The 24,552-nt window shown below is 39.5% G+C and overlaps 1 protein-coding gene across 4 annotated transcripts in view; it reads left to right on the forward strand.

The window, feature by feature from the left end:
* entpd1 (ectonucleoside triphosphate diphosphohydrolase 1) overlaps positions 1 to 24,552 on the forward strand; it is a 91,544-nt gene that overhangs the window by 40,012 nt on the left and 26,980 nt on the right. Inside the window, exon 1 of one of the 4 annotated variants that reach the window (XM_061931921.2) lies at positions 1,117 to 1,315. The exons of the other annotated variants lie outside the window; for them this stretch is intronic. Within the exon in view, the coding sequence (XP_061787905.1) occupies positions 1,300 to 1,315 (16 nt within the window). The 5' untranslated portion in view covers positions 1,117 to 1,299. Of the gene's footprint in view, positions 1 to 1,116; positions 1,316 to 24,552 lie in introns of those variants that run through there. 4 annotated transcript variants of the gene reach the window in all.

Genomic DNA, 24,552 nt, shown 5'->3' on the forward strand with positions numbered 1-24,552 from the left:
CTGTGAAGGCACCATTAATGCTGAGAGGTACACACAGGTTTTGGAGCAACATATGTTGCCATCCAATCATGGACGCCCCTGCTTATTTCAGCAAGGCAATGCCAAGCCACATTCTGCACGTGTTACAACAGCGTGGCTTTGAAGTAAAAGAGTGCTGGTACTAGACTGGCCTGCCTGTAGTCCAGACCTGTCTCCCATTGAAAATGTGTTGCGCATAATGAAGAATACAAAACAACAACGGAGACCCCCGGACTGTTGAACAACTTAATCTGTACATCAAGCAAGAATGGGAAAGAATTCCACCTGAAAAGCTTCAAAAATTGGTCTCCTCAGTTCCCAAACGTTTACTGAGTGTTGTTAAAAGGAAAGGCCATGTAACACAGTGGTGAACATGCCCCTGTGACAACTTTTTTTGCAATGCAATGCGTTGCTGCCATTAAATTCTAAGTTAATGATTATTAGGCAAAAAAAAATGTATTTTTCAGTTGGAATATTAAATATCTTGTCTTTCAGTCTATTCAAATGAATATAAGTTGAAAAGGATTTGCAAATCATCATATTCTGTTTTTATTTACCATTTACACAACGTGACAACTTCACTGGTTTTGGGTTTTGTACATTGTTTAATGTTTATTGTTAAATGTCAGCAAACGAGCCATAGATTTAACAGCTTTTTCCACCTTATCTAGAGTTTATTGTTAAAACGCCATACACCATCCAGCTTTTTCCGCACCACAAACGAATTGAACCCGACTATAATAAAAGCGGTAATACCAAACTATTTCACTAAGTGGTCACTAAGGTTTACAATTCCAGTCGGACGGCGACGTTGAAATGCAACAGAATGGCGCCGTGATAAGTGACAGCGCTTTTATCTTTTTACAAAGGCCAACATTGTTGCCAGAAACGGTGCAAAGTATGTGAACGTACAGACATTTGTAGAGGTCCTTGAAGTGGCCATGAAATCAAGGTTTTCCCATGAGGCTGGCAGTCAATTCTATTACATAATGGCCTGAACAGCGTATTTTAAAAAGAGGAGGGTACCTGTGTGCGACCCACTTTTCCTGAACAAAGCAAAGAGAGTTGAGTAAATGAGGTGTAAGGGAGGAAGAGGAGGAGGTTTTCCAAGGAGAGGAGGAGGAGGAGGCTGTGCTTCATAAGCAAGTGCATGTCAGAGGCACACACTCGCCCTCACCCTCACACAAGGAGTGAGAGAGCAAAGGAGTGCATTGATGGTAGCGAGAGGAAGAAGTGTGTTGACGAGAGAGAGAGTGTTGTGTGTCGGCTGAGGAAGAATTCATGTCTCCGCAAAGAGGTGAGAACAATGATTACACTTTGGGACATTTGCGCTGTTTGCCTATGAGTGTGTGTGTGTGTGTAGGGGTAGGAGGTGGAACAGGTGCCTACTGTAGGAGTGTTGCACAGCACAATGGCGCTTTAGGTCTAACTTTTAAATTTGCTGACATGGAACAATCACTCTGTAAGAAAAGAATGTCGCATTTGTGACTAAAAATGTCTCTTTTTGTTGCATTTTTTTTTGCACCAGTTACGTTAAACGTGCCGTGGTCAGGTTTGCGCACTTCGACGTGTCTAAAAAGCCTATGTTTAATCCTGTTAGAATGGAGTTGACTTCCTCTGTGAAAGGAGGGAAGGTGTTGGAAAACAAATATGACTAAATCTCAATAAGCAAATAAAAAGCAAGCAGTTGGAGACTAAACAAACTTCATGTTCCATAATCATTTTATAAAGAAATAACCTATTGGTGTCTTAATATTGGGTATTTGGCCATAATTATGTTGTGTTATTGTTGACAGCTGCATCAAGTCTTTATGAGGTGTGTGTGTGTGTGTGTTGTTGCGATGATGCCATAGTTAATGTTGTCCAGTTCTTTGATTAAGAACAGGACGCACTTAACCTCTTAAGGCCCAAGCTGTTTGTTTACAAGGTTTTTTTTATTTCTCTTTGCTATTTGGGCTTATTGGACCCTAATTAGAATAAAAACTAAGAATCATCTTTTTATATGATGTACAAACGTGTACCGTATTTTTCGGAGTATAAGTCGCACCGGCCGAAAATGCATAATAAAGAAGGAAAAAAACATATATAAGTTGCACTGGAGTAGAGATGTCCCGAACCGATATTTGGATCGGATCGGCCGCCGATATTTGCAAAAAAATGCGTATCGGCAAGGCATGGGAAAATGCCGATCCAGATCCAGTTTAAAAAGAAACTCCGGTCCGTGTTTTCCAACGCACCGATTTAAATAATACATTCCACTTTTCTGCTGCTCCCTAATTTCCGTTCCGCATTTTCCAGCACACCTTCAACACATCCACATGTCTGTGGATTCTCACACAGTTGCTTTTAGCTGCTGACATTACACGACAGGCTCTTCTCACTCTTTTCTGTGTCTCCCTCTCACAGACAGCAAGCGCACCTTCTTACACACGTCACATACTGTCACATCATACGTCACATACGTATACGTCCTCTCCCAGCAGAGAGCGAGGTAGCAGCATGGCTAACGTTAGCTGTGATGCTAGCGCAGCCGCTAAGGTGCGCGCCTGCTCAAGCGTCCTCTGCGCACGGCAAATCTATGCCACGCACAAAATCAAATAAAAAAATAAGCGCATAACAATTTTCGACACACGGACACGACAGAGAAAACAGTTTTCGTCATCATTGTTCAAATATTGTAAGGTCTGTCGAGACGCTTATCTCCATTCGGTGCCACACGTCCACACCATCAAAATGCAGAGGCCAACATTTCCACATCAACACCGTATGAAAAAAATAGTGATTTTCTTTAGTTGTGATTTCCCTCTCTGCATGAAAGTTTAAAAGTAGCATATATTAATGCAGTATGAAGAAGAATGTTTTAATGTAGACATGCAAGCCTTGAAAGAAAATTTTGAAAATCAAGACTACATTTCCTGCAAATGGGTGCATTTCTACCCTATATTTTAACTTTAGATTTATTCTCATATCAAACTCTTTTGGCTGTCTTTTTGACACTTACATCCGGCGCCCCCCTCCACACCCTGGATTATAAATAATGTAAATAATTCAATGTGATTATCTTGTGTGATGACTGTATTATGATGATAGTATATATCTGATAGTATATATCTGTATCATGAATCAATTTAAGTGGACCCCGACTTAAACAAGTTGAAAAACTTATTGGGGTGTTACCATTTAGTGGTCAATTGTACGGAATATGTACTTCACTGTGCAACCTACTAATAAAAGTCTCAATCAATCAATCAAAACACATAGAATCATCATACTGATGTGATTATTTGCATCAAGTGTTCATTCAAGGCTAAGGCAAAATATCGAGATATATATCGTGTATCGCAATATGGCCTTAAAATATCGCAATATTAAAAAAAGGCCATATCGCCCAGCCCTAGTTTCAATGATGCCATTTCTGTTTGTCATGTATAATTTTGTCTATTTTGTGTTTATCCTTGAATAAACAGGTCAGTTTCTTGTTACCAACCATTGTGTATTATTCAAACTCCCTTAATTCAGCTGGCTAGTTGTTATCAAGAGTACTAAAACCCTTTTCAACATGATTCTGACAACTAAGTAGGCTAAATAACTTTAAACTTTAATACATGCTCGGATAGGCCAGTATCGGTCAGTATCGGTATCGGTCAGTATCGGTATCGGATCGGAAGTGCAAAAACAATATCGGTATCGGGTCGGAAGTGCAAAAACCTGGATCGGGACATCCCTACACTGGAGTATAAGTCGCATTTTTTATTTGATAAAAGCCAACACCAAGAATAGACATTTGAAAGGCAATTTCAAATAAATAAAGAATAGTGAACAACAGGCTGAATAAGTGTACGTTATATGAGGCATAAATAACCAACTGGTATGTTAACGTAACATATTATGGTAAGAGTCATTCAAATAACTATAACATATAGAACATGCTATACGTTTACCAAACAATCTGTCACTCCTAATCGCTAAATCCCATGAAATCTTATACGTCTAGTCTCTTACGTGAATGAGATAAATAATATCATTTGATATTTTACGGTAATGTGTTAATAATTTCACACATAAGTCGCTTCTGAGTATAAGTCGCACCCCCGGCCAAACTATGAAAAAAAACTGTGACTTATAGTTAAAAAAATATGGTACTTCATATGTAGTGACATGCTAATTCTTATTTTTACACTTTTTTTCTCCAAATTTCATTGTATGTTGTACTCTTCTGACACCACCAGATGGCAGTATAAGTGTCCACATAAGCGGCCATAAGACCCCAATTCAGTAGTGTACACAATTTTGGAAATAAGAGCTAAAAGGTGCTGTCCACGCATGTGGCCAACTAAGCCAGCGCACCTAAAATCCTTTTTATCTCTCAAAACTCGACAGTGGGCCTTATGACCCGGTGCGCGGAATGTACGGAATAATTCTACTTGTGCTTACCGACCTCGAAGCACTTATTTGGTGCATGGTGTAATGATTAAGTGTGACCAGTAGATGGCAGTCACACATAAGAGGTATGTGTGGACTGCACAACGCCAACATTTTAGATGTTCCATTGAAAATATAGAACATCGCACACGGCGCTCAAAAACTATCAAAATGTTTTAGTACGACTTTGGTAAGCTATGAAGCCAAACCGCTTGGATTGAACTGTGCTTCGACATAGGAGTATTATTATGGTGTGTGTATAAGGTAAGACATATTATCTGGTGGGGTTTTTTCGCAATATTATGCAAAAGCAACTTTTCTTACCTTCTGGTACCTGCTGATCTGTATTTGGGATCTGCATAAATCCTGAAAAATTGCGCGCGTCTGCCTTTGTAGTCCGTGCTGACACTGTAGTAAATAATCAATCAATCAATCAATCAATGTTTATTTATATAGCCCTAAATCACAAGTGTCTCAAAGGGCTGCACAAGCCACAACGACATCCTCGGTTCAGATCCCACATAAGGGCAAGGAAAGACTCACCCCAGTGGGACGTCGATGTGAATGACTATATAAGCTTCTTCTTTTTCTCTATCTTCTTGTCATGGGACATTCATCCTTCGCTGTTGACATTTCTTATATAAAGTAGTGTAAAGTTCTTACTTATATCTGTTGGTAAACTTGCCATGAAAGCGCTAAAACATACCGGTGTAGTGAGTATATATTATTCACTCAAGGAACTTTAGTTATTAGAGAGATCCGGTCAGACGGTTTTTTAAGGGACACATTTCCGTAAAGTCTGAATGTCATTAAAACAGTTAGCTCCATCTGAGCCACGTAAATAAGACCGCCCACAAAACGGCGCATCCTGAAGCGACTGTCAGAAAGCGTCTTGAAGATGATCGGTAAAACATCATCTATGCAACATTTTGACCAAAGAACCATTACATGTTATGTAGACCACAAGGAAGTGTTTTACATTTAGAAAAAAATTATAATAGTATGACTCCTTTTTAATGCGCTCTATAATCCGGTGTGCCTTTATATATGAAAAAAGCTCAAACATAGACCATTCATCGGCAGTGCGCCCTATGATCCGGAAAATACGGTACTTTGGATTCTTCCGGTCTTCCATTAAACTGATTTGATTTCCCAAGTACTTCCTCAACTGACGTGCTTTCTTGGTGACGTCACCGCTGGGTCTTTAATGAAGATGCATGTTACTTTCGTCTTGATTCTCTGCTTCAGTAAAGCCACCTTGTTTTTTGTATCAGTGAACTTTTATGACCTTACGTCCCGCTTATCTTGATCAACTCCTCTCTTTGATGGCCAGCTGTTGCTTGCTAAAGCAATTGTCTTCTTCTCCTCCTTGTAGTCATCGGCTCCGCCTTTAGTTGTGCATGTAATCTGGAGCCCAGTCACAATCACATTGTTCATGCGGACTTCCTGGAACTGACACATCATTTGATAATGTAATCCTTGTCATCATTTTGCTTCTTTAAAGGGGAACATTATCACAATTTCAGAAGGGTTAAAACCATTAAAAATCAGTTCCCAGTGGCTTATTTTATTTTTTGACGATTTTTTCAAAATTTTACCCATCACGCAATATCCCTAAAAAAAAGCTTCAAAGTGCCTGATTTTAACCATCGTTATATACACCCGTCCATTTTCCTGTGACGTCACATAGTGAAGCCAACTCCTCAAACAAACATAGCGCATAGAACAGCAAGCTATAGCGACATTAGCTCGGATTCAGACTCGGATTTCAGCGGCTTAAGCGATTCAACAGATTATGCATGTATTGAAACGGATGGTTGTAGTGTGGAGGCAGGTAGCGAAAACGAAATTGAAGAAGAAACTGAAGCTATTGAGCCATATCGGTTTGAACCGTATGCAAGTGAAACCGACAAACGACACGACAGCCAGCGACACGGGAGAAAGCGAGGACGAATTCGGCGATCGCCTTTTAACCAACGATTGGTATGTGTTTGTTTGGCATTAAAGGAAACTTAACAACTATGAACTAGGTTTACAGCGTATGAAATACATTTGGCAACAACATGCACTTTGAGAGTGCAGACAGCCCAATTGTCATCAATTAATATATTCTGTAGACATACCCTCATCCGCTATGTTTTCCTGAAAGCTGATCTGTCCAGTTTTGGAGTTGATGTCAGCGGCCAGAGAAGCTAAGGTCGATAGGGGGCTTAGCTCGCTCGTCTGCGGGAACAAACTGCCGCCATTGCTTGCCGTGCTACCGAGGTCCTTTGTCCCTGAATTGCTCACACACTCCGGCAGATTCAAAGGGGGTCTGGCGGCAGATTTCTTTGACTTTATCGTTGGAAATGCATCTGCTTTGAGTGTCGCAGGATATCCACACATTCTTGCCATCTCTGTCGTAGCATAGCTTTCGTCGGTAAAGTGTGCGGAACAAACGTCCAATTTCTTGCCACTTTCGCATCTTTGGGCCACTGGTGCAACTTGAATCCGTCCCTGTTCGTGTTGTTACACCCTCCGACAACACACCGACGAGGCATGATGTCTCCAAGGTACGGAAAACAGTCGAAAAAACGGAAAATAACAGAGCTGATTTGACTCTGTGTTTGTAATGTGTTTGAGAAAATGGCGGATTGCTTCCCGATGTGACGTCACAACGTGACGTCATCGCTCCGAGAGCGAATATTAGAAAGGCGTTTAATTCGCCAAAATTCACCCATTTAGAGTTCGGAAATCGGTTAAAAAAATATATGGTCTTTTTTTCTGCAACATCAAGGTATATATTGACGCTTACATAGGTCTGGTGATAATGTCCCCCTTTAATGTAGCATTAGGTTACAAAACACTTACATAAAAGTTGATCACTACTGAGTAGGGCTGTGACTCTTTGGGCAACCTAACTATTCGATCCGATTTCTGGGATGACTACCGTATTTTCCGCACTATAAGGCGCACCGGATTATTAGCCGCACCTTCAATGAATTACATATTTCATAACTTTGTCCACCAATAAGCCGCCCCGGATTATAAGCCGCGCCTACGCTGCGCTAAAGGGAATGTCAAAAAAACAGTCAGATAGTTCAGTCAAACTTTAATAATATATTGAAAACCAGCGTTCTAACAACTCTGTCCCAAAATGTACGCAAATGTGCAATCACAAACATAGTAAAATTCAAAATGGTGTAGAGCAATAGTAACATAATGTTGCTCGAACGTTAATGTCACAACACACAAAATAAACATAGCGCTCACCTTCTGAAGTTATTCTTCATTCGTAAATCCTTCGAATTCTTCGTCTTCGGTGTCCGAATTGAAAAGTTGCGCAAGCGTGGTATCCAAAATGGCCGGTTCCGTCTCGTCGAAGTCATCGGGAGTCAGTGTCGCTGTTGTTCTGTGAATCCTGCCTTCCGGAAAGCTCGGACCACAGTTGTGACCGAAATATCTGCCCAGGCATTTACGATCCACTGGCAAATGTTGGCGTATGTCGTCCGGCGCTGTCTGCCCGTCTTAGTGAAGGTGTGTTCGCCTTCGGAGCTGTGTGAAAAAAGCCACCCGGCCTCTTCGCGTAAACTTCCCTTAACCACTCGCTCATCTTTTCTTCATCCATCCATCCCTTCGAGTTAGCTTTTATGATGACGCCGGCTGGAAAGGTCTCTTTTGGCAAGGTCTTCCTTTTGAATATCACCATGGGTGGAAGTTAGCATGGCAAGCTAGAACCACAGTGAAGGATGACTTCTCATTCCCTGTGGTGCGAATATTCACCGTACGTGCTCCCGTTCCACAGTGCGGTTCACAGGAATATCAGTTGCTGTGAAATACGGTAGTAATCCGTGTGCGGATGGAGAGATTGCGTCTTTTTATGAACCGGATCCTTTTCGCTTAGTAGGAGCCATTTTGTGGTCTTTACAGATGTAAACAGGAAATGAAACGTACGGTGATATCCGCGCGTTTTTTCTTCTTCTTCCGGGGGCGGGCGGTAGCTTACAGTAGAAGAAGAAGCGCTTCCTGTTCTATGGGGGCGGGTGCTTACCTTGGCGGTTGCTTGCGTAGAAGAAGAAGCGCTTCCTGTTCTACCGGGAAAAAAGATGGCGGCTGTTTACCGAAGTTGCGAGATCGAAACTTTATGAAAATGAATCGTAATAAAGCGCACCGGGTTATAAGGCGCACTGTTAGCTTTTGAGAAAATTTGTGGTTTTTAGGTGCGCCTTATAGTGCGGAAAATACGGTATTCTATTCAGAATGAATTCTTAATTCGACAAGATTCTCGATTCAAACCGATTCTCGCAATGTAATATTTGGTATGATAATTATAATGAAACTTGCATAGTTAGCATCTAACACTAATACTAGATCATGCGAAACAAGCTGGTAGTATTATGTCTAGCTTGGACAATGTGGAAAACGCTGGTAAATCTATAGCAAACTAGATAGCCTGCAATGCTAACGCTAGATAATGCGGAAAAAGCTGGGAAAATATAGGGCTAACTACTTGGCTTCTAACAATAAAGCTGAGAAATGTATGGCTAGCTCGCTGGCCTCTAATGACAACACTAGACAAAGCGGAAAAAGTTGAGAAATCTATGGCTAACTAGCTAGCTCTCAGTGCTAATGCTAGATTATGCTGAAAAAGCTAGAAAATATATGGCAAGGTCGCTGGCCTTAAATGCGAACAAAATTGATTCTTTAGAAAAAAGTATTTTTTTAAATAATTTTAGATTTAAAAAAAATTATAGATTTTTTTATTGGAAACGAATAATCTCAATTCGGATGTAAATCAATTTTTTTGTGCACACCTACTACTGAGTTTCTAATCATGGGAACAAAAGAACACATACCTGGTAATACAAAAACAACTACGTATGAAAACATTTTAATAAACTTGTTTTGCAATATTAATATTGGGGGAAAATACATAAAAAATTGGTTTTGCAGGACCGCACATGACATCTACAATGTGGATAAGAAAAAGTATTTATTACAATTTTTTTTATTAAGTATTGAAATAAAGGTTTTAGATTTTTTTTACGTGGTCACAACAATGTTATAAAAAATTGTGATCAATTGAAAAAAATGTCAATTAATAATAAAAAAAAAAATTGTATTAAAATAAATAAATAAAAATTACATTCCATGTGAAAATGCCGCGACCCCAAGAGGGACAAGCAGTAGAAGGCGGATGGATGGATGGATAGATGTGAACATTTTTAAAAGTAAAAAACCACTACAAGGTTAGTCGCAGGAAAAAATGTTAAGTCAAAACTATTGAGATAAATGTTTAAAAAATGTATACATACATGCTATTTCACTATGTTCCTTGTGAAAATGCCCTTTTTACAATTTTAAGTGTGTTTAAAAAGTATAATTAATGAATAGATTTTTTTTTTTTAATCTTGAAAAAAGTAAACACATTTTTAGTATTTCCTCTGGTTTAAAAAGCCCCAAAGCTTGTGTAATGATAATAGACAAGTAAAAATTAATTTTACCTTCAAACTAAATATAAAAAAATATTAGCAATGCAAGAAAGAGACACGCACACAAAAAATATAAAAATAATATATTTTTACGGTGTTTTTTACAACATTGACAAAGTGGAAAAGGAGAGTTAAATGTGATCAAATGCAGGTACACAGAAGTAGTGCATTACTTAATAGTAATGTATCAAAATTTTTTCTGTACAATAACTCTTCTACAAAAAGGGAAAAAACATTCACTTTTACTTTGTTGCCTTCGCTATTATTTTTCTGACATACACCACATGTTTGGGATTGAACAACAATGCCACCGTCGAGCTGACTTGAAATTTCTCACACAGCTTAGCACGCTCTATACCAGGGGTCGGCAACCCGAAATGTTGAAAGAGCCATATTGGGCCACAAATACAAAAAAAGTAATCGGTCTGGAGCCGCAAAAAATTCAAATACTTATATAAGTGTTATAATGAAGGCAACACATGATGTAAGTGTCTATATTAGCTATAATAGCCTACTATCAAAATTACTTTGTGTCGCAGGCTGACGCAAATCTTCGTTGACAGAAATGTTGAAATGTAATATTTATCTATACGTTTTTACAACACTGGAAAACTTTAGTAAAACTTCTCAGAGGGTGAGATAACTCCTGGAAATGACTGCCTTAGAACAGTCAAATGTATAGATGTGTGTGTTCAAGTAGAAGGAAACGGCAGGCTGTCTTCTTCTAATGGATTTATTACAATCTTTGTAAGCTGGGTAACGTTTGCTGTGGTCTGGAACAACGTGGCGCACAAACAACTATCAGAAATACAGGCAATATTACATACAGATAGTGTCATGAAACTGAATTAGAATTAGATACACAGAGGACATAAGTAAAAGCAATTAAATGAGCTATAAATGAGGCATAATGATGCAATATGTACATACAGCTAGCCTAAATAGCATGCAGTGACCAAATATTCCTGATGAGCACTCCGCACAAGTCAATAACATCAACAAAGCTCACCTTTTGTGCATTCACACACAGTATAAAACCTTTGGTGGACAAAATGAGACAAAGGAGGAGTGGCATAAAACACGTCTTTCTGTGGCGGCATCGGAGAAAGTCGTACATGTAAACAAACTGTCGAGTCACAGTCCACACAACGGTGAGTTAGTTAGTAGGACAAAACGGCGCTCGCCAAATACTCTTTATCAGTGAAGCACAAACGTATTAAACAGTGGGCTTTCTAACAATTAGGAAGGTTTGCGTGGTGTGTGTCCTCCTACAGAAACTGTATTAAAACAAAAAACATTTGTCACCCCATTTTTTCCCCATATCTGTATAACATGCATAATAGCATGTGTTCCAAATCATTTTTACTTGACTCTACCTATGAAAGTAACTTGACTATTGAAGCCTTCCAGATTTCTAGTGGGTCTAAACATTCCCAAACAAGTTCTCTACTTTGCTTGAAAGTGGCTGATAACTTATCACGGGCAATCAGTCAGTGCGGAGATAAGAGCTCCACACACACAATGTAAACAAACATGGCTGACGAACGGTCCGCTGGGTGATGTCGGATGGTCTTCTCTGGGCTAATCATGTGACTCAGCTGCTGCTTTTCCATGACAAACTGCGCATTCATCGACTGTTTCTGCTTGTCCTCACACCTTGTTTGTGCTCGCAAGATTACTCAACTATACAGATTGACAGCTGGGCGCGATTGTTAGTGGCTAGCGAGCAGTAAACTACAAACTATTTAAACATATTCATTTTTATTAAATTCCAGTCAGAAAGATAGGTTAGTTATCATTTCAGTCAATTTCAGTAGTTCTAAGCACGTGTCTACCATGAATTAATTAAAGTGGACCCCGACCTAAACAAGTTGAAAAACTTATTCGGGTGTTACCATTTAGTGGTCAATTGTACGGAATATGTACTGTACTGTGCAATCTACTAAATAAAAGTTTCAATCAATCAAAGTAGCTCCAGGATAAACGTGCCCCAAGCCAGAGATTTGTACGCTTTAGGGTTAAAGGCTAGCGGGCTCTTGTAAAATACAAACTTTGTAAACATTTTCAAAATGGGTTGCTTTTGTGCACGATTTTCTTACATTTTAGTGAGAAATCTACGTCAGTTATGATTTTAAGCAACGTCAATAGTTCTAAGTACCGTAGTTTTCGGAGTATAAGTCGCTCCGGAGTATAAGTCGCACCGGCCGAAAATGCATAATAAGGAAGGAAAAAAACATATATAAGTCGCATTTTTGGGGGAAATTTATTTGATAAAACCCAACACCAAGAATAGACATTTGAAAGGCAATTTAAAGGCCTACTGAAATGCTATTTTCTTATTTAAACGGGGATAGCAGGTCCATTCTATGTGTCATACTTGATCATTTCGCGATATTGCCATATTTTTGCTGAAAGGATTTAGTAGAGAACATCGACGATAAAGTTCGCAACTTTTGGTCGCTGATAAAAAAGCCTTGCCTGTACCGGAAGTAGCAGACGATATGCGCGTGACGTCACAGGTTGTGGAGCTCCTCACATCTGCACATTGTTTACAATCATGGCCACCCGCAGCGAGAGCGATTCGGACCGAGAAAGCGACGATTTCCCCATTAATTTGAGTGAGGATGAAAGATTTGTGGATGAGGAAAGTGAGAGTGAAGAACTAGAGGGCAGTGGGAGCGATTCAGATAGGGAAGACGCTGTGAGAGGCGGGTGGGACCTGATATTCAGCTGGGAATGACTAAAACAGTAAATAAACACTAGACATACATATACTCTATTAGCCACAACACAACCAGGCTTATATTTAATATGCCACAAATTAATCCCGCATAACAAACACCTCCCCCCTCCCGTCCATATAACCCGCCAATGCAACTCAAACACCTGCACAACACACTCAATCCCGCAGCCCAAAGTACCGTTCACCTCCCCAAAGTTCATACAGCACATACATTTCCCCAAAGTCCCCAAAGTTACGTACGTGACATGCACATAGCGGCACGCACGTACGGGCAAGCGATCAAATGTTTGGAAGCGTACTCACGGTACCGCGTCTGCGTATCCAACTCAAAGTCCTCCTGGTAAGAGTCTCTGTTGTCCCAGTTCTCCACAGGCCAGTGGTAATGATTGACTGTCATCTTTCGGCAATGTAAACAATGAAACACCGGCCGTGTTTGTTCTTGCTGAAGTCGGCCGCAATACACCGCTTCCCACCTACAGCTTCCTTCTTTGCTGTCTCCATTGTTCATTGAACAAATTGCAAAAGATTCACCAACACAGATGTCCAGAATACTGTGGAATTTTGCGATGAAACAGACGACTTAATAGCTGGCCACAATGCTGTCTCAAAATGTCCTCTACAATCCGCGACGTCACGCGCTGACGTCATCATACCGAGACGTTTTCAGCAGCGTTTTCGCGCGAAATTTAAAATTGCACTTTAGTAAGCTATGGCATGTGTTGCAATGTTAAGATTTCATCATTGATATATAAACTATCAGACTGCGTGGTCGGTAGTAGTGGGTTTCAGTAGGCCTTTAAAATAAATAAAGAATAGTGAACAACAGGCTGAATAAGTGTACGTTATATGAGGCATAAATAACCAACTGGTATGTTAACGTAACATATTATGGTAAGAGTCATTCAAATAACTATAACATATAGAACATGCTATACGTTTACCAAACAATCTGTCACTCCTAATCGCTAAATCCCATGAAATCTTATACGTCTAGTCTCTTACGTGAATGAGCTAAATAATATTATTTGATATTTTACGCTAATGTGTTAATAATTTCACACATAAGTCGCTCCTGAGTATAAGTCGCACCCCTGGCCAAACTATGAAAAAAACTGCGACTTATAGTCCGAAAAATACGGTACACGTGTCTTGCGAGCTACGGTGTAAACTCGCCCCAAGCTAGAGAGTTGTACGCTATGGTTAAAGTCTAACTAGCTGTTATAAGCTACAAACTTAAAAAAAACATATTCAAAATGAGATGTTTACATATCAAACTATCCCAGCTAACTAGCTGTGCATTAGTATTAGTAGCTCGTTAGCCGAGTTTTTCCAAATGTCACACATTTTATGCACTGTTTTCTACAAACTATCAAAATGTATTCAAAGGTAATTGTTTATGTACATGTTTTAGTACATTTTATTACGAAAAAGATACGTTATCATTTTAGGTAATTTCATTACTTCGAAGTACATGTGTCTTGCTAGCTACAGTATAAACTAGCCTGTAGTTAGAGAGTTGTACACTATGAATAAGGCTAGTTAGCTAGCTGTTGTAAACTCCAAAATTTTTGAACATATTAAATATTTGTTGTTTATGATCATGTTTTTATTAAAATTCCAGTCAGAAAGATAGGTTAGTTATCATTTTAGTCAATTTCAATAGTTCTAAGCACATGTGCCTTGCTAAGTAGCTACAGGATAAACTTGTCCTTCGCCAGAGATTTGTACATTTTAGGGTTAAAGGCTAGCGGGCTCTTGTAAAATACAAACTTTGTAAACATTTAAAAAATGGGTTGTTTTTGTACACGTTTTTCTTACATTTTAGTGCGAAAGCTACGTTCGTTATAATTTCAAGCAACGTCAATAGTTCTAAGTACACGTGTCTTGCGAGCTACGGTGTAAACTCGCCCCTAGCTAGAGCGTTGTACGCTATGGTTAAAAGCTAGCTAGCTGTTACAAGCTTCAAACTTTAAAAAACATATTCAAAATGAGATGTTTACATATCAAACTATCCCAGCTAACTAGCTGTGCATTAGTATTAGTAGCTAGTTTGCCAAGTTTTTCTAATTTCACACTTTTTATGCGCCGTTTACTACAAACTATCAAAATGTATTCAAAAGTAATTGTTTATGTACATGTTTTAGTACATTTTATTACGAAAAAGATACGTCAGGTACTTTCATTACTTTGAAGTACATGTGTCTTGCTAGCTACAGTATAAACTAGCCCCTAGCTAGAGAGTTGTACGCTATGAATAAGGCTAGTTAGCTATCTGTTGTAAACTCCAAAATGTATGAACCTATTAAATATTTGTTGTTTATGATCATATTTTTATTCAAATTCCAGTCAGAAAGATAGGTTAGTTATCATTTCAGTCAATTTCAATAGTTCTAAGCACATGTGTCTTGCTAACTAGCTCCAGGATGAACTTGCCCTTAGCCAGAGATTTGTACGCTTTAGGGTTAAAGGCTAGTGGGCTCTTGTAAAATACAAACTTTGTAAACATTTAAAAAATTAGTTGTTTTTGTGCATGTTTTTCTTACATTTTAGTGAGAAATCTACGTCAGTTATAATTTTAAGCAACGTTAATAGTTCTAAGTACACGTGTCTTGCTAGCTACGGTGTAAACTCGCCCCTAGCTAGAGCGTTGTACGCTATGGTTTAAGGCTAGCTAGCTGTTATATGTTACACACTTTAAAAAACATATTCAAAATAAGTTGTTTACATATCAAACTATCCCAGCTAACTATCTGTGCATTAGTATTAGTAGCTAGTTAGCCAAGTTTTTCCAAATTTTACACATTTTATGCACCGTTTACGACAAACCATTAAAATACATTCAAAAGTAAGTTGTTTATGTACATGTTTTAGTACATTTCAGTCAAAAAAGATGCATGTCAAAAAGAATAGTTCCAAATACAAGCACTTTAAATCGTTCAAAGCACGTGTCTTGCTAGCTACAGTATAAAGTAGCCCCTAGCTAGAGAGGTGTACGCTATGAATAAGGCTTGTTAGCTAGCTGTTGTAAACTCCAAAATGTATGAACATATTCAAGATGTGTTGTTTACCTATTTAACTACATCCAAGCTAACTAGCAATCTATTAGTGGCAAGTTAAATTTTACACATTTTGTTTTACCACCTATTACACGTGTCTCGCTAGCTACAATATCAAACCAGCCCCTAGCGAGCTAGTTGTACACTTTTGATTGGTTTTGAATGTTTTTCTTATTAAAGTTTGTAGTCTACAACAGCTTACTAGCCCCTAACCAAGCGCTCCACAAGCAGGCCTATACTGTAATTAGTTGTTTACCTATCAAACTAGACCCGAGCTCGTTAGCTGCACATTCTTGTAAGCCGCTAATTAGTCAACGTTTTTCACATTTTACGATTTTCTTACATTTTTTTAAGTGGTTGTAAACTACTTAGATGTATTCAAATGTTTATGTACATGTTTATATTGTTGCGAAATAAACACTAATATCAAGCACCAATAGTTCAAATATGTCTAGCTAGCGACAGTATCAAACTAGACACGAGCTAATAATAATAATATATTTTATTTGTAAAAAGCACTTTACATTGAGTAAACAACCTCAAAGTGCTACAGTGTATTAAAAAAATAAATAAAAAGATAATAAAAATTTAAAAAAATAAAAACTAGAACAGCCAAATAGCTAGAACTAGTATGCATATATCTAAAAAAAAAAAAAGAAAAAAAAAAGGCTTTTTTAAAAAAAATTTAAATAAGGGTTTTTAAGCCTTCTTTAAAAGCATCCACAGTCTGTGGTGCCCTCAGGTGGTCGGGGAGAGCCGTTCCACAGACTGGGAGCGGCGGAGCAGAAAGCCCGGTCTCCCATTGTTCGTAGCTTTGTCCTCGGAGGTTGGAGGAGGATAGCCTGTCTAGAGCGGAGGTGTCGTGTGGAGGATTTGGGGGTTGCTTGATGTACAGCTTAAGTTGTTCAACAGTCTGGGTTCTCCGTTGTGGTATTTTAGGCTTCATAATGCGCCGCACATTTTCAATGGGAGACAAGTCTGGACTACGGGCAGGCCAGTCTAGTACCCGCACTGTTTTACTACAAAGCCACGCTGTTGTAACACGAGCAGAATGTCGCTTGGCATTGTCTTGCTGAAATAAGCAGGGGCGTCCATGATTGGATGGCAACATATGTTGCTCCAAAACCTGTATGTACCTTTCAGCATTAATGGTGCCTTCACAGATGTGTAAGTTACCCATGTTTTGGGCACTAATACACCCCCATACCATCACAGATGCTGGCTTTTGAACTTTGCGCCTATAACAGTCCGGATGGTTATTTTCCTCTTTGGTCCGGAGGACACGACGTCCACAGTTTCCAAAAACAATTTGAAATGTGGACTCGTCAGACCACAGAACACTTTTCCACTTTGCATCAGTCCATTTTAGATGAGCTCGGGCCCAGCGAAACCGGCGGCGTTTCTGGGTGTTGTTGATAAATGGCTTTCGCTTTGCATAGTAGAGTTTTAACTTGCACTTACAGATGTAGCGACCAACTGTAGTTACTGACAGTGGTTTTCTGAAGTGTTCCTGAGCCCATGTGGTGATATCCTTTCCACGCTGATGTCGCTTGTTGATGCAGTACCGCCTGAGGGATCGAAGGTCACGGGCTTAGCTGCTTACGTGCAGTGATTTCTCCAGATTCTCTGAACCTTTTGATGATATTACGGACCGTAGATGGTGAAATCCCTAAATTCCTTGCAACAGCTTGTTGAGAAATGTTGTTCCTAAACTGTTGGACAATTTGCTCACGCATTTGTTGACAAAGTGGTGACCCTCGCCCCATCCTTGTTTGTGAATGACTGAGCATTTCATGGAAGCTGCTTTTATACCCAATCATGGCACCCACCTGTACCCAATGAGCCTGTTCACCTGTGAGATGTTCCAAATAAGTGTTTGATGAGCATTCCTCAACTTTATCAGTCTTTTTTGCCACTTGTGGCAGCTTTTTTGAAACATTGTTGCAAGCACCAAATTCCAAATGAGCTAATATTTGCAAATAGTAACAACGTTTCTCAGTTGGAACGTTAAGTATCTTGTCTTTGCAGTCTATTCAATTGAATATAAGTTGAAAAGGATTTTCAAATCATTGTATTCTGTTTTTATTTACCATTTACACAACGTGACAACTTCACTGGTTTTGGGTTTTGTCCATCTCATCTTGGTTGTTACAAAAAAGCCCCACTTCCTCTTGCGAGAGAAGTTTCACATCAACCGTGTCGGAACATGTGACACTTTGACCTTTGACCTTATTAGTCGCCTCTTTCTTGGTAATTCTTGGTATTTCCTCCTGCCTTGAAGATGCAATGCTCATGTAGAGATTCCTTCACATGTACTCCGCCATTTTTTGACTCATATTCCTAACAAGAAGTTGCGAAGGCCCTATTGAAGTGGCTTCGTTTAACAATTATTCTCCCATTTTGAGGCACTAATAAATAACATGCATGACAACTCACACGTTTTTGCAATAGCGGCAAAAAATTTATATTTCTTTCTTTTCTTTTTTTTTAAATTATATTTCTAGGATCGCGAACACAAAATTTCAATATTGACTCTCTCGCCCCCCTTGAAAACTAAAAAAAAAAAAAATTCACGTATCGTCACACAAATCCCTGGAGACGTCTGTGATGACAGGACTCGAATAAAAGTCCCAAGAACCCATATTTGAAAACAAACAGGAAGTCGGCCGTTTTGTTGTCCGTCGGCCATTTTTAGGGCAAAAACAGGGGTTGTACTTTGACTACTTCCTCCTCAGGACTTTCACCAAATCTGCCGCGATCAAGAGACTTAGACTTCCTTTTATTGTCATTCAAATTTTCAACTTTGCAGTACAGATAAGAACGAAATTTCGTTGCGTTAGCTCAGGGGTCGGCAACCCGCGGCTCTTTAGCGCCGCCCTAGTGGCTCTCTGGAGTTTTTTCAAAAATGTATGAAAAATGGAAAAAGATGAGGGGGGAAAAAATATATTTTTTGTTTTAATATGGTTTCTGCAGGAGGACAAACATGACACAAACCTCACTAATTGTTATAAAGCACACTGTTTATATTAAACATGCTTCACTGATTCGAGTATTTGGCGAGCGCCGTTTTGTCCTACTAATTTTGGCGGTCCTTGAACTCACCGTCGTTTGTTTACATGTATAACTTTCTCCGACTTTCTAGGACGTGTTTTATGCCACTTCTTTTTCTGTCTCATTTTGACCGCCAAACTTTTAACGTTGTGCGTGAATGCACAAAGGTGAGTTTTGTTGATGTTATTGACTTGTGTGGAGTGCTAATCAGACCTATTTGGTCACTGCATGACTGCAAGCTAATCGATGCTAACATGCTATTTAGGCTAGCTATATGTACATATTGCATCATTATGCCTCATTTGTAGCTATATTTGAGCTCATTTAGTCTCCTTTAAGTCATCTTAATTCAATTTATATCTCATGACACACTATCTGTATGTAATATGGCTTTTAATTTTTTGCGGCTCCAGACAGATTTGTTTTTGTATTTTTGGTCCAATATGGCTCTTTCAACATTTTGGGTTGCCTCCCCCTGCATTAGCTCATGATAGTGCAGGATAAAAAGCAATGAGGTGCAGATATAAATAAATAGATTACTGTACAGATAAATATATTGCACTTTTGCATATACACCCACATTTATGGATGTATTGTCTTTATATTCCAGCAAGTTAATCCATTTTTGGGGGTAATTGAGGGGATTATTTTAATGGGTTCATGCGTTAAAATGGCGGATACTAAACTGTAAGGTGATAAGGAATTTTGACGACGCCATAGAACAGACCTGGGCAATTTAAGGCCCGTTAAGCTTTTCAATCTGGCCCGCCGGACATTCCAAAATAATTTCTTTAGATCTTTAGAGGGGATTTTCTTTAGAGGGAACGGCGTGGCGCAGTTGGGAGAGTGGCCGTGCCAGCAAACCGAGGGTTCCTGATTCAATCCCCACCTTCTACCAACCTCGTCACGTCCGTTGTGTCCTTGGGCAAGACACTTCACCCTTGCTCCTGATGGGTCGTGGTTAGGGCCTTGCATGGCAGCTCCCGCCATCAGTGTGTGAATGGGTGAATGTGAAAATAGTGTCAAAGCGCTTTGAGTACCTTGAAGGTAGAAAAGCGCTATACAAGTATAACCCATTTACCATTTATCTTTAAAGGGGAACATTATCACCAGACCTATGTAAGCGTCAATATATACCTTGATGTTGCAGAAAAAAAAACGTATATTTTTTTAACCGATTTCCGAACTCTAAATGGGTGAATTTTGGCGAATTAAACGCCTTTCTAATATTCGCTCTCGGAGCAATGACGTCACAACGTGACGTCACATCGGGAAACAATCCGCCATTTTCTCAAACACAGAGTCAAATCAGCTCTGTTATTTTCCGTTTTTTCGACTGTTTTCCGTACCTTGGAGACATCATGCCTCGTTGGTGTGTTGTCGGAGGGTGTAACAACACCAACAGGGACGGATTCAAGTTGCACCAGTGGCCCAAAGATGCGAAAGTGGCAAGAAATTGGACGTTTGTTCCGCACACTTTACCGACGAAAGCTATGCTACAACAGAGATGGCAAGAATGTGTGGATATCCTGCGACACTCAAAGCAGATGCATTTCCAATGATAAAGTCAAAGAAATCTGCCGCCAGACCCCCATTGAATCTGCCGGAGTGTGTGAGCAATTCAGGGACAAAGGACCTCGGTAGCACGGCAAGCAATGGCCGCAGTTTGTTCCCGCAGACGAGCGAGCTAAACCCCCTGGATGTCTTGGCTCACACCGTCAAGAGAAGAATATCGACCCTATCTTCCCTGGCCTGCTGACATGAGGGTATGTCTACAGAATATATTAATTGATGAAAATTGGGCTGTCTGTACTCTCAAAGTGCATGTTGTTGCCAAATGTATTTAATATGCTGTAAACCTAGTTCATAGTTGTTAGTTTCCTTTAATGCCAAACAAACACATACCAATCGTTGGTTAGAAGGCGATTGCCGAATTCGTCCTCGCTTTCTCCCGTGTCGCTGGCTGTCGTGTCGTTTCGCTTGCATACGGTTCAAACCGATATGGCTCAATAGCTTCAGTTTCTTCTTCTTTTCGCTACCTGCCTCCACACTACAACCATCCGTTTCAATACATTCGTAATCTGTTGAATCGCTTAAGCCGCTGAAATCCGAGTCTGAATCCGAGCTAATGTCGCTATAGCTTGCTGTTCTTTCCGCCATGTTTGTTTGTGTTGGCTTCACTATGTGACGTCACAGGAAAATGGACGGGTGTATATAACGATGGTTAAAATCAGGCACTTTGAAGCTTTTTTTAGGGATATTGCGTGATGGGTAAAATTTTGAAAAAAACTTCGAAAATATAATAAGCCACTGGGAACTGATTTTTAATGGTTTTAACAATTCTGAAATTGTGATAATGTTCCCCTTTTAAGATGGAAAGTGTAGCCGCCATTATGATGTGCAGTGATGTTTTCAAATGACTAAGTCTTGCGCTATGCAAAGTATTTCAATGGTTGGAATCTGTGCTTTTGCATGATATACTAGTTACTATGGTCATCTAATTAGTTACTATGGTCATCTAATTAGTTACTATGGTAAGTAAATTAGTTACTATTGTCATCTAATTACCGTATTTTTCGGACTATAGGTCGCAGTTTTTTTCATAGTTTGGCCGGGCTTGCGACTTATACTCAGGAGCGACTTCTGTGTGAAATTATTAACACATTAGCGTAAAATATCAAATAATATTATTTAGCTCATTCACGTAAGAGACTAGACATATAAGATTTCATGGGATTTAGAAATTAGGAGTGACAGATTGTTTGGTAAACATATAGCATGTTCTATATGTTATAGTTATTTGAATGACTCTTACCATAATATGTTACGTTAACATACCAGTTGGTTATTTATGCCTCATATAACGTACACTTATTCAGCCTGTTGTTCACTATTCTTTATTTATTTTAAATTGCCTTTCAAATGTCTATTCTTGGTGTTGGGTTTTATCAAATAAATTTCCCCCAAAAAATGCGACTTATATATGTTTTTTCCCTTCTTTATTATGCATTTTCGGCCGGTGCGACTTATACTCCGGTGCGACTTATACTCCGAAAAATACGGTAGTTACAATGGTCATCTAATTAGTTACTATGGTAATCTAAGTCACAGCAGCTCAGACGAGGCACCAAGCAGTGTTGGTGGGGAGCGTTTCCACAGAGTGTTTCCAGAGCAGCCAGCCTGAAATGCGGGTGTCAGGGACAGACGCGGAAGAAGATTTTTACAACAAAGTTCTAAAGCTTGGTGATGTATCAGATGTATCAGATTCAGTGTTGGGTTAATTACTGAAAACCAGTAACTAGTTACAGTTACTAGTTACTTTATTTCAAAAGTAACTCAGTTACTAACTCAGTTACTTACACCAAAAAGTAATGCGTTACTGTGAAAAGTAACTATTTAGTTACATCTTCTACTTTTTGTTTTTAAAGCTCCCATTAATGCCCTTTTAGCCTTCATTTCAGTACTGTTATTGCACTGGAGAATAATACAATGTGTTGATCAACTTGACATACATTTGCATCACTGAACTCTGCTAAGCAATGTGCTCTACATACAACACACAAAGACAAAGATATGTTTCAAAGGGCCAATTTATTTCAGGCCAGAACAAATTGACAAAACTATTTTAAATAGCTGCAACATAACATACATAAGTAACAAACAGCATAATAACACTAACACTAACCACGTTAAACCCAGATTCCGAACTAATAAAGGTCTTAACTCATTCTCTTTCTATGCCACTTCAATATGGAATGCACTCCCAACAGGTGTAAAATAAAGGGCATCTCCATCCTCCTTCAAAACCGCACTAAAAGAACACCTCCAGGCAACTACAACCCTAAACTAACACCCTCCCTTCCACATAATACCTCTTTGGATTGTAAATAATCAAATGTAGACCTTTTTTCTTATACTTTCTGATCTCTCTCTCTGTGTCCACTACTTGCTATACATATCCTACCAAGTCAGTCCTACACTGTTTCAATGTCCATTTCTCTGATGATGCAATTGTTGATGCTAATTGTTGATGACAGAAGTGTTGATACCAACCAAACCTAAATATACCCTGATGATTATCTTGTGTGATGACTGTATTATGATGTTAGTATATATTTGATAGTATATATCTGTATCATGAATCAGTGGACCCCGACTTAAACAAGTGGAAAAACTTATTGGGGTGTTACCATTTAGTGGTCAATTGTACGGAATATGTACTTCACTGTGCAATCTACTAATAAAAGTTTCAATCAATCAATCAATCAATCAACAACATAGCTGTAAAGCTGGCTTCACCTAAGGAAGGCACACGTGACATACACAGAGCCTAACCAGGCAGATTTGAATTGTTGTTTTGGGCAGTAGACGGGATCTTTGATCCAAGACACAACTTATATTTAACTAAAATGTTATTTTCTTTGTGCTCGACAAAAGAAAAGAAGTGAGAATATCTCATACTTGCCAACCCTCCCGAATTTCAGTGCCTCTCCCCGGGACAACCATTCTCCAAATTTCTCCCGATTTCCAGACGGATTTAAGGCACGCCCCCTCTAGGTCCGTGCGGACCTGAGTGAGGACATCCTGTCGTCACGTCCGCTTGGCCAACCAAAAAGTAACCACAGAACACTATACCGTATAGCCGTATAGTGTTCTGTGGTTACTTTTTTGTTGGCCAACGGTTTACGTTGTATTGGGACGGCGTGGCGCAGTGGAAGAGTGGCCGGGCGCGACCCAAGGGTCCCTGGTTCAATCCCCACCTAGTACCAACCTCGTCATGTCCGTTGTGTCCTGAGCAAGACACTTCACCCTTGCTCCTGATGGCTGCTGGTTAGCGCCTTGAATGGCAGCTCCCTCCATCAGTGTGTGAATGTGTGTGTGAATGGGTAAATGTGGAAGTAGTGTCAAAGCGCTTTGAGTACCTTGAAGGTAGAAAAGCGCTATACAAGTACAAACCATTACAACCCATTATTGCGCACCCCCCTCCCCTTCCCTCCCCTCCCCTCCCCTCCACACACCCAGAGACACACACACACACACAGAGCGCAGAGGAAGAATCAGAAGCATATCAGTGCTTCGCTGCCATAAAACACGATCAGATCCTCAGTTTCTAGCCGTAACGCATCATGTAGTAACGGTAACTGAGTTACTGAATATAAAAAATAACGCGTTAGATTACTAGTTACCGCCGAAACTAACGGCGTTACAGTAACGCGTTAGTCCCAACACTGATCAGATTGTATGTGGTTTTTTTTACCCTTCGCGTTCATATTTTTGTTGCGTTTTGCTTGATTGTAAAATATGTCGATGAGAGGGGGTGTGACGTTCATATGTTGTCAATATTCAGTGTTTTATCCTTCATAGTTAATATTGTAAATCCCACATTCTTTATTTTCATGTACATTCCGGGTGTCTCATTCAGTAAAAAAAATTAAAATTCCATTCCGTTTATTCAAGACGGTCTGTCATAACGTTTTTAGCATTCAATCAGACATTATTGTGAGGTTTTGTATTAGTGTTCCTAAAAATAGATATACCAGCCCCCAGACACATTTTTTTTCTAAATTTGGCCCCCTGAGTCAAAATAATTGCCTAGGCCTGCCACAGGATGTGGGTGTAGCATTGTGCCAAACTTTAATTTGATGGCTCGCCACTAAACTTTGAACATTTTCAACTCTGCTCCACAAAATTCAGATCTTGATAATAATTGGTTCAAATGATAGTGATGATACCTTGAAAAGCTGGATGTGTCAGTAGCTATTAGTACCCATTCGTGGTTGGGCGGAGCCTG

This window comes from Nerophis lumbriciformis, linkage group LG39 (assembly GCF_033978685.3).
Source record: "Nerophis lumbriciformis linkage group LG39, RoL_Nlum_v2.1, whole genome shotgun sequence".
NCBI lineage: Eukaryota > Metazoa > Chordata > Actinopteri > Syngnathiformes > Syngnathidae > Nerophis > Nerophis lumbriciformis.